Below are 11,819 nucleotides of genomic sequence, written 5' to 3' on the forward strand. Positions count from 1 at the left end.
AAAATTTGAGAATGTAGAATTGTGAGCTGGTTTCATCAAATTGAGAACAAGGCCCATGTCATATAGTTCATTTGAGCTTTCCTAGAACCTAATGATGGATGGACTTGAACTTATACTTAGATAGATCTCCTAACCCACTACATTAAGGGCACGTTTGGTTCGCTGTAATAGAATAGAGGCGTAATGGAATAGAGGTGTAATGGAATAGAGGCGTAATAGCAAATCAATTGTTTGGTTGAATGTAATGGAATAGAGGCGTAATAGTATTATTGTGTTTGGTTGAATGGAATAGAGGTGTAATAACATAATGGAAAAAACTAAAATGACTAGAATACCCTTAGCATAAATTTGTTTGGGTAAATGATTATTGTTATTGTTATTTAAAATTTAATAAGATTATTAATATCAATAATAAATGATTTAATCATATTTAAACATAATTATTATTAAATATATTATAATTAAAATATATAATTTAATAAAATTATTAATAATCAATATTCTTATATGAATTTACTCAAATCAAAATATATGATACTATAAAATATAATTTAACATAATTATTATTAAATATATTATAATTAAAATATATAATTTAATAAAATTATTAATAATCAATATTCTTATATGAATTTACTCAAATCATAATATATGATACTATAAAATATAATTTAACATAATTATTATTAAATATATTATAATTAAAATATATAATTTAATAAAATTCCTAATAATTAATATTCTTATATGAATTTACTCAAATCATAATATATGATACTATAAAATATAATTTAACATAATTATTATTAAATATATTATAATTAAAATATATAATTTAATAAAATTTTTAATAATTAATATTCTTATATGAATTTACTCAAATCATAATATATGATACTATAAAATATAATTTAACATAATTATTATTAAATATATTATAATTAAAATATATAATTTAATAAAATTCTTAATAATCAATATTCTTATATGAATTTACTAAAATCATAATATATGATACTATAAAATATAATTTGAAATAATTAATATTAAATAATTAATGTTGACAAATGTTTGTTCTCATCTTGGTTACCATCAACATGCCCTTCATCTTCTAACTAATTGCCAGAATACCACTATAAACAATAATTGCAGTCCTTCAATTCAGAAATGAAAATTTCTCCAGCCAAAATTTCTCCAGATACTTTCTTTCTTTTTTTTTTATCTGCAAAATTCATGGTGGGTAAACTCTATACTAGAGGTGCTCATGTGCCGGGCCGGGCCCATAAAAAAATTTTGGCCCGGCCCAAAATATGGGCCTAAGATTTTGCCCAGGCCCGGCCCGAGAAAAAAATCATAAACCCGAGCCCGGCCCATTTTTATTTTAAAAATTTTAAAAAATTAAAAAAGTATTTTAAAAATATTTTAAAATTAAAAAAATTAAAAAAAGTATTTTAAAATTATTTTAAAATTAAAAAGAATTAAAAAAATTATTTTAAAAATATTTAAAAATTTAAAAAAAATTAAAAAAGTATGTAAAAAAATATTTTAAAATTAAAAAAATAAATATATTTATTATATCGGGCCGGGCCGGGCCCGGGCCGAAAAAGTAGTGCCCGAGGCCCGGCCCGTTTTCTAAACGGGCCTCGTTTTTTTGCTCAAGCCCATATTTTGGGCCTATATTTTTACCCAAACCCTCCCATATTTCGGGTGGGCCATCGGGCCGGGCCGGGCCGCCCGGCCTATGAGCACCTCTACTCTATACATTGTTTTTTCTAGGTTTTTGAACATGGCTTTTCCAACTATAGCACTCGGATTTTGCATCTTCATCATCTTCCATGCTCTCACACCCTGTAGTGGAGGTTCCTTCGGTGTTTGTGGCTAACTGGAGAGGACCTTAAGGGGAACCCGACTACGAACTGCTCCCTTTCGAGGATTCTCCAAACTGATCTTGACACATCCATGCATGACCACCACCCAAAACAAGGCCTGATTGATTCGCAGGGATTGTTGTTGTTGTGGTAGCTGGAAGTCTTCGTGTGTGTAGCCAGTATTTCTGGAAATCAGGGAAGTTCTTACATCAATAATGGATATCAAAACTTGAAAAGAAAACCATTAATAACAAGAAAGAACCCTCACCTGCAAATGACTCTTAACTTTATCATTGGTTAAGCCATCTACTTGCATAAGTTCCCTAATCTACTTTGGAGTAGCCACTGCAAAAAAATTTCAAAGATTTTTGACTCAGAAACTTTAAACTAAAAGGACCAAAGAATGAATTGTCACAGAACAATACAATCCTATGATCTCAATTCCCAACAGATCTATGGAATCCCAGTTTCGAATATATTATCATCTATGGTCTCAAACAAAACTAGTTATACATGTATAATTCAAACACATATTGAAAAACATTTGTTGGACTCTAATCTATATTTTCCATCAGATCAAGTGCAAATCCAGTCTTCCCATTGACCAAACTTCAAGAACAGCAAAATCAAATTCGAAACCAGCTAAGTATATGTCTAACTCTCATTCTGGAAATCATGATGTGTGATTAGATTACAATAACTAATAGCAATAAGCAAATAACCATTAGCATCTAGATATCAAATTATCAATGTAAACAAAGAATCAGTAAACTTAAACAGACGGGACTGGTGAAAACTTAAACAAACAGGACTGGTGAAATATAAATGAAAACAATGTCCAATAGGTTCTTTTCTAAAAAGTGAAAATAGATGATACATGATATCTGGTAGTTTGAATCATTTTACAGAAAACTTAAAATTGAAATCAATTATGGAATGCGTTACATTCAAAATAACAATAAACAAAATATGGATATAACACTAGCTACAAAAGTAATTTAACAATATCATGTGGCAACAAGTTCACCTGAAAGTGAGATATGAAAGATATACCCAAATGAAATCATTTATGGCATGAGTTACATTCAAAATAACAATAAAAAAGATGGATATAACACTAACTACAAAAGTAATTTAACAATATCATGTAACAAGTTCACATGAAAGTGCAATATGAAAGACATGCCATTTTCTGAAAACTGACATGACCAGGCTTCAAGCTTATCATACTCTCATTTGTATCCCACATATTTCTAGTACAATATCATTAAACATAATGCAAAGTAAATAAACAAAGCAGCTTACTATGAACTGGGAATAGACCCCTAAGTAACAGGGAAAGGAAAGTATAAAGCAGAAAGTCACAAAGATAATAAGGCATACCGCTGCTTTGCGGTCCCATGATGGAAACCACGGCATATGACAGACCGCATTCATGAAGTTCCACTTCCTTGATAAAACTTTCGATTCCAGTATCATTGAATGAACCATCTCCATCAATAAGTTGAACTGAACAACATTCATCGCTTGTCGCTGAGAAATCAAATGTTCATAGCATGTCAAGGTAAAGCAAGAAAGCATCCATAATGCACAGAACTAAACCGCCCTATTCATTTTTCCTTATTAATTTAAAATTAAATTCTCTATATCAATTAATCAAGGACATTTTAGGTATACCTCAACTAAAACAAAGTCCATTTATCTTTTGATAGAGAATTTTGACGTACTAAATAGCTTTAACAGCTGGTAATTCAAATTCCAGTTCTTTGTTTTTTTATTTTCCTTAGCTTCCTCAACAACCAGACATGCCATAAACATGAAATTCATCCCCGGTCCCGATCCAAACATCACAACGAATTGCAGATTTACACTACTAAAATGAACTTTAGAAATCTAAAAAACAGTATTCAAACCCAAATTTCCACCAAAAGAAAAAAAAAAAACCTCGCATCGCACCCTAAATAATAATAAGAAAAAGAAGAAAAAAAACCAACAAAATTATTAAGGCGGCGCTGCTTGCTCAGCCGCTTTCTTTTGCCATTACTTTACAGAAATTAAACAAATAAATTGCAAAACTAATTGAGTAATGAAAGGAAGAAACAGATCACTGAATAAGCTATAAATAGTGAGGAACAAAAATGCAAAAAGAGAAAAAAAAAATAGATTAGGATGAAACGATTCGAGGGTTTACCCATTGAATCTTATTTGAAATTGAAAGCTCGGAAGATGATGAGATCGACTCCGATGAAAGACAGATAAGAGAAATAGAAAAACAAAGATAGATTTTGCTGATTTCAATTTTACAGAAATAAAAGTTGCAACATAAACATCTAAAGCAACAATTTTGCACCAGTTAACACTCTGTCATGAATTGATACCGAAAAACGAGTGTTGAATTACAGATATAAAACTACAGGAGAGAAAAATTAAAACAGAGAAAGCCGAAGACAATGTTGAAGCAAAGATTCATACCCGAAATCGACCTCCGATGAAGACAATGTTGAGGATTTGTTATGAAAGCAGAAGAAATGAGGACAAATCTGCAATACCAATGGAAGAAGAAGTAGAAATCTATGAGGGCAGAAAAAGGAAACGAAAATAAGAAATAGGTAAGGATTCTCTAATTGGCGCTGGATGGGGAATATCTATTAGGGCACCGGGTGTATTAGAGAAGGAACAGATTTGGGACGTAATGGTAATACAATCAACCAAACAACGGATTAAAGGGATTAGTGGGGCCCATTGATACACCCAACCAAACATACTGTAAAATTTTAATCTATTTGTGAAGTTTTTCTTATTTAATTCCACTTAAGAATCAACAATATAATAATATTCCTTAATTTTTATGATTATTATACTCTTACACCATTTGGACATGTGGTGTCCCGGGAAGTTATTTGAGAAAGACTCGTGAATGGCTACCCATTCCATAGCGCTCGATTGGTCTCCCACCTTGCATCGTCCGACTGGTCACCTAGTGACCAACTACTCGTGCATTCCACTCGCCATCAGGTCACCAACTTTTAGCAAAAACACACTTACCATTAAAAGGGGATGACTAAGGACCGCTGAGATATAACAACTTTGTACTACCCCATCCAAGGGAAAGTCAGAGTAGTACCACACTTGAGGACAACCGACTTGCCACCTGGCTAACCACACGAGTGAGCCACCACCCATACTGTCGGTGATGTGGCACCACCAAGATGAGACTAAGCATGAGATCTTCCCCTATAAATACCCTGAAGAACAATGAAGGAATAATTTTTTACTTTCTCAACATCCTTAAGCATTTATATACAACACTCAGTCTCCCTTGCCTTCAAGGATACTTTACTCCTCCTCTACTTTCTTAATTTTTTTTGACTCTTTATCTAAGTGAATTCGCCTCCTCGTCACCAATTTTCTCTTTTATCCCCTTCTTTATTGTACACTTATATCAGCGATTATTCAGAATAAACGCACAAAGTAACAAAAGAAATTGGTTGGACATGGACATGCGTATAATATATAATAACTTAATATGGCCTTGAAGTTAGATGAAACGCAAGCATAAATAAATAAATAAACCAACACGTGAAGCGGTGTATGGCAAAGAGGCAGAACATAAGGCAAAGCCCAAAGGCATCTCTTAATTCTAAAAAAACTAATAAGAGTGTCAAGTCCACCACCAACCTCCATCAAGTGCGGTTTCTTGTTGATACATTGACTCACTACCATCTTTGATACCGAAGCTGAAACTACACTCTTATATGCTCTCGACGCCCCCTTTCTTTTTTAAAAAAAAATTATTTTTTCTGTTCAATATCGCATGGTTCCCTTTTTATTGGTCTCATAAATATATTAATAAAATAATTCTTTATTTTAATTTTAAAAAAAAACCACGACAGTGGTACACTACACTCCGGACTCACCAACCCCACCAAAAATATAAACAAAACCCTATTGTATGTAGTTGCACTCCATAATACGAGGTGTCCAACACAGAAGCAAGCAGCTAGCAGTTTCCTTTGAATTATACTACTATAACTCCACCACTTTCCACCAGATTTACATTGCAGATGGCTTCATCAATGCTGTGGGCTTCAAGGGCGGCTTCTTACCTCAGGATCTCTGTCTTCCACAGAGGCTTTTCCACTGGTAATTACTTAACTTTTCTCCTCTCTGTTGTTTTCATGGTTTCTTAAATGATCGTGAGGACCCTGTTATCTATAGAATGGTTTTGGGTTTGGATCGAAATCGGGATCTCGTGTCTGGGATTGATCCAGGCTTTACCGTTCAGAAACAAATAAAAAAAATCAAATCGATTTATGTGACTGGCTTTTTCTTTTCTTTTGCTATACATGGTGTCAAGATGTTTTGGATTTATGTTTTGTGATCGATATATACATGTCCCAAATTTCCGTAATTTAGGATTGTGTTTCTGATCGATCATTTTCATAACTTTTTCTTTCGGTTTGATTTAGATAAAAAAAAAACCATCATAAAGATTAAAGTAGCCTAAAGCCTTTCATTTGTTGGGATTCAAACAACCTTTCATAATTTGCTCTCCATGTAGCACTTGTACGGCTAGAGATATGTTTAATACTTGAGCATCAGAGCGTTAGGACTAATAGTGATCTAATGGTGATTACATCAGTGAAACGGTGAAGGGTATAGCGTATAGTGTATAGTGTACAGTGACACCTTGCAACTATTGCTGCAGTTGCTTGAAGCAATGGTGGTTCGTTTCTCATCAAAATGATGATGTTAGAGTTTTGACTGAATTGTTTGCCTTATTTGGTAATGAAAAAACAAAAAAAATGTGAAGAAGTCAGGAAATAGCAGTCAAAATTAAAGAAATAGTATGCGCACCTTTTGTTGGTGTATCAAAACAAATAGAACCGAGCACGAGGATTCGGTATTGCTGCAACACCAATATACTGCAACTGATTAATGGGATGTAATGTGCATGCAGAGACATGGAATTGTTTTTTTTATCCCTCATATTCGTTCTGATTCCTTGTGCTAATAAGCTATGTAGTCCAATTGCCATTAGTTGCGGTTTTTTTTCAAACAGAGACATGGAATTGTCTTGGATTTTTGCCCACTAATAGCAAATTAGCAGACACTGATAGGGTTCTTAGCATGTTTATGTTCTCAACCTTTGGTGGCTATCTTATATGTGATCTTACAGTTCATGGTGATTTTCTGTATCATTGAGCTTCACATCTGGAGCTAATATTAGCAGCAGGGATTTAAATAGCGGTCCGTTACCGAAATAGCGGCCGTTATATAGCGGTAACGGCACCGTCCGAAACCGCTACTGCCGAAACCCGCTATACCCGCAATACACAATAAGTAATGTAAAATTCACGACCGCGATACCTGCAATGACCGCAATAGCATCCGTTATGTCCGCAACCGCGATAAACGCAATGCGACCGAAAACGCGACCGCAACCGCAATTTAAATCCCTGATTAGCAGTATGCAACCGTTTTCACTATGATATAACTTCATATTATGCTTTCTGCGGAAGCATGGTTCCTTGTTCCTTAAAAGAACAAGAAAGCACCTAAGAGGCTAAGACCAGTTATATGATGCCTGTATTTAACTGGATATTCAATTGTTTTAATCCCTTAGTCAGCTGCAATTTATGGTTTAATTTGTGTCTAGAGTTGTAAGTACTTTATCCCATTTTCATTGTTATTGCTTATTGTTTGTATTACAGTAGCTAATGCATCTCTTCCGTTTTCTTCCAGTTCTAAAGGATCTGAAATATGCGGATTCTCATGAGTGGGTGAAGGTTGAGGGTGACTCTGCCACTATTGGTATTACTGATCATGCTCAAGATCATTTAGGTGATGTTGTGTATGTTGAATTACCCGAAGTGGGAGCTGCTGTAAAGCAAGGTGAAAGTTTTGGAGCAGTTGAAAGTGTCAAGGCTACAAGTGATGTTAATTCTCCTGTTTCAGGAAAAGTGGTTGAAGTTAATGATGAGCTCAGTGGCTCTCCTGCTAAGGTTAGCTCTTCCATCCTATCATAGACTATTCCTTTCGAAATTTCATTAATTCAATTATATTAATTGTGTAATGGTGTCTGCTAAACTGGGTTAAGCTTTTCACCGTGTGAAGTGTCCTCCACTATGCATGTGCTTGTGTCTTTCCCATAGTGCCCGTGTTCTTCCATACATCAATGCCTGTTTCATAAGGATGTTAGTACCCAACATTTCATTAATCTTGATCGTGAATGCTACTAGTGGTCCATCCAATACTTCATTCTTTTTGCCTTTTGGTTGAGCTTAACTACCTGCAACTGCCTCATGTTGAAATGTAGCCAGAGTCTTGATTGGATCATTTGAATGTTTCAAGTGTTTCTTTTAATTGCTTTTAGTAATATATCCTTCACTTTTGCTTATGTCCGCAATCTTTGTTCACCGCAATTTAGGTTAACTCAAGTCCATATGAGGATGGATGGATTATAAAGGTTGAGATGAAAGATGCTGGGGAGTTGAAGAACTTGATGGACTCAGAAGAATACTCTAAGTTCTGTGAGGAAGAAGATTCAAAGCACTGAGAGCAGATGCCCTGGCGATGTTGGATGTCGGGTTCTATGCAAAGAGAGATAACCGGGAAGCCGACTGGTTGAGAATTGTAGCTTTCTTGTTGATGTTTCCAAACTATTATCAGACTATGTAGTTTAATGTCCCCGTATTTGGGTTTCGATTTGGTGTCATGTTTTCTTGGAATAAATTATTGGTTTGGGGTTTGGAAATGAGTGATTTAACTATCACTAGTGTACCAAATTTGGGTTTTGATAAGGAAATGACGCTGAAAAGTGAAAAGCATTTCAAACATTTCGAGGTTAATGCTGGCTGATATATTTATGTATCCGTTCAAATTACAATGATGGTGAATGGTTGGGGCCTGAGGTTCTTAACTCTTGTTTCCTCCGCATTAGGCCTTTCATCTAGTCCTATCCATCCAAAGGCAGAGCTATCCATTAGACTTTGAGGTCTTTCATTTTCATCTCTTGAAACATTATCGATATTTAGAAAGGTTAGGATAAAAATGTTAGGCCTTGATTAAAACAAAAAAGAAAATTTAACTGAAATAGGATTTGAATTATAATATTTAAGACTTCAGTTTTGCTTGATTTGATTTGTTATCGATGATAATATTTTACTTTTCCTTTTAGTTTTTATATACATATTATGTAATTTATATAGTATGAAAATTGAATATATAATTTTATAACATAATATAAAATGTATCTTTCCAAACTATGACTTTTATATGCAATTATATTGTAATTATGGATTTTAGGTTTTTTTTGTGAAAAATAAAATTACAAATAATTAGGTTAAAACTCTGGAATAACTAGTAAATAATTCTAATGCTTCTTCTTTGTCGAAGGCCAATTTAGCCATTTGGTCAGCTTCTCTATTTTCTTCTCTTGGGACATATTGTGGTAACCAATGATCTACTGTCTTCTTATGTTGATAAATTCTTCTAATTAGCACTAAGTTGGAAGTCTTCGAGTTGTATTTCTTTATTGCTTCAATGACACTTCCAAGCTATTTGTTTGTAACAAAACCCTGTCACATTGCCTTCCTTGTAGTAGTGATAAGCCATCTAAAATACCCCAAGTTCTGCCTCCACAACAGCACATCTCCCCAACCTTTGATTAAAACCCAAAATGCACTCCCCCCGTTCATCCCTCAAAACTCGCCCTACAATAGCAAATTTCGAATCCACCTTAACTGAACCATCAATTTTCAAACACACCTATTTACCACTCTGATTGTTCTTCCCCCCCAATCACTAATCCACTGTTACAGTTTACATTGGGGAGAATCCCATATTGCTTGGCCCAAGTAATCGACCCCTTGATAATATCTCCTGCATGCCATGGTGATCCTTGAAAAATGTAAAGATTCTTATTTTTCCAAATACACAAGAAGCTAGACCAAAGAAAACTGAGCAATCAACCCCTCCAAATGCCAAGTCTTGGCGATTCTGCAGATTATTAGTAAACCATTCCTGCATATCACCAGAAAAGAAAAACACTTGTTCCTCCACAAAGACAACTTGGGTCCAGACTTCTTTCGCTAACCTGCAATATCTAATAGCATGGATAACATCCTCTGGGCTTGACCCACAGATCGTGTACTTTAACTTTGACCCACAGAAAAGAAAAACACTTGTTCCTCCACAGAGAAAAACACCTTTCTACTTGCGTTAGCAAGCGTTGCTCTAACGCCAACCAGATAAAAAGACGAACTTTGAGGACCCTGAAATTTCCATGATAGCTTCCATAGATCATCCTTGGAATTCCACGTATTCTCCTTGATCACCCTATAGACACTTTCGATAGAGAAGGAACCTAACGAAGTACCCGTCCATGCCACTCTCTCTGGGCCTATAGAAGGATCTAGGGGAGGTATGCTTGTAATCCGGTCAATAATCCTTTTAGGTAGCTAAATCCGGAAGAAATCCAAATTTCAAGAACCGTTCTCGGTGAGCATCTCCCTAAGAAAGCAGTCCTCATCTATGTTATTCCGAGATGGGATAAGATTGATAAGAGGCCCAATTCTAGGCACCCAACTGTCCTTTCAACACCTAATGATATTACTATCTCCTAAGGACTAGAAAATATTCTCACGAAGAATTGGCCAAATCTTAGAGAGGGATCATCATAAGAAAGAACAATTTCCCTTAGAGATACTCGTAAGAATACCTTCCTCTACCCTTTATTTTGTTCGGAGAACCTAAACCCACAGAGGATCAGTGTTTGACAAAATACTCGTTAGTATTTTGGTCTGTCAATTGCCGCAATCCAAGCCCTCCACAAGCCTTGGGTTGACAAACTGATTGCCAATTAACAAAAGCCAACTTATTCCCCCTCCAGAATTCCCTCATATAAATTGTCTAGCAATACATTCAATCTCCTCACAAATATCTTTAGGAATCATCAAGATTGCATAAAGTAAATAGGAATTGTGAGAAGTACCGATTGATCTAATATGACTCTGCCAGCTAAAGATAATTGCCTAACGTCCCATCTCTGAAGTTTCGCCTTGACTTTCTCAACCATAAATCTTAAGAAGCTATTAGTGATTCTTTCATGGAATAACAGAACTCCTAAATAGGATCCAAGATTTTGAACCCGACAAAAACCAAGGACACCATAAAGTTTCCCCCAAGAACGTTATCAATGCCTTTAGAAAAAAAACACATTCGTTTTGCGAACATTGATTCGATGCCCAGGAAAACCACAAAAGTCATTCAGGATTTCCTTAATTATTCTAGCCTGTTCCAACTTAGCTTTACCAAAAATAACCAGATCGCCCGTAAAAAAAAGGTGGGAGAAAGTTGATCTTGATCTTGACAAACATATTCCAATCACATTTCAACTTAAACTTACCATTTTCTTCTATATGCAAATCTTAGCATATATGTATATCATGCACAAATTTAACATGCTTATCTTAATCGCATCAACCAAAGCTAAACCATGCATCATTTAGTATATACACCAAGCTTCACATACAATTCAACATTTTCCACAAGCTCGGCGTACCATTCTAACAATAAAATGACCATTTCCATACACTTTATACCTATTTACATGCCACAAATTTGATAACCAAAATAAATACATTACTACCAATTCGATGATAATGTCAGCTTCGTGATGATCTGGTTTGATGAGTTCCGCAAGGTGATGGTCTACAAGGGAAGGAAACAACTTGAGTAAGTATTAAGAAATGCTTAGTAAGTTCAAATAGAAAATACTATGCTTACGTTGATTTTCCATAAGCATTAAAGCTACCTTAGTTTAGCATAACTTTGGCTAGAACATGACACTCAAAACATCAATAAGGTAAGCATATATCTTTAGGTATGATTATTAGATATTACAAGTAACTTAGCATATCAACTCATTTTACTTTCATATAACTTATC

At 34.6% G+C, this 11,819-nt stretch overlaps 1 protein-coding gene and 1 long non-coding RNA gene across 2 annotated transcripts; one reads left to right on the forward strand and one right to left on the reverse strand.

Annotated features, from left to right (window-relative positions):
* Positions 1-1,020: 1,020 nt before the first annotated feature.
* LOC107945218 (uncharacterized) lies at positions 1,021-4,241 on the reverse strand. The gene is made up of 4 exons (XR_001696458.2): positions 4,060-4,241; positions 3,252-3,401; positions 2,137-2,213; positions 1,021-2,053 (listed from the first exon to the last, which is right to left on the reverse strand). It is a non-coding gene; the product is annotated as an uncharacterized lncRNA (long non-coding RNA).
* A 1,304-nt stretch (positions 4,242-5,545) lies between these two features.
* LOC107945219 (glycine cleavage system H protein 2, mitochondrial) lies at positions 5,546-8,707 on the forward strand. Its single transcript, XM_016879110.2, has 3 exons — positions 5,546-6,011; positions 7,614-7,873; positions 8,299-8,707. Exons 1-3 carry the CDS (start codon positions 5,933-5,935, stop codon positions 8,425-8,427), a joined length of 468 nt encoding a protein of 155 aa, XP_016734599.1. The 5' UTR covers positions 5,546-5,932; the 3' UTR covers positions 8,428-8,707.
* The last annotated feature ends 3,112 nt before the right edge of the window (positions 8,708-11,819 follow it).

The sequence above is a fragment of the Gossypium hirsutum genome, chromosome D12, assembly GCF_007990345.1.
Source record: "Gossypium hirsutum isolate 1008001.06 chromosome D12, Gossypium_hirsutum_v2.1, whole genome shotgun sequence".
NCBI classification, from domain to species: Eukaryota; Viridiplantae; Streptophyta; class Magnoliopsida; order Malvales; family Malvaceae; genus Gossypium; species Gossypium hirsutum.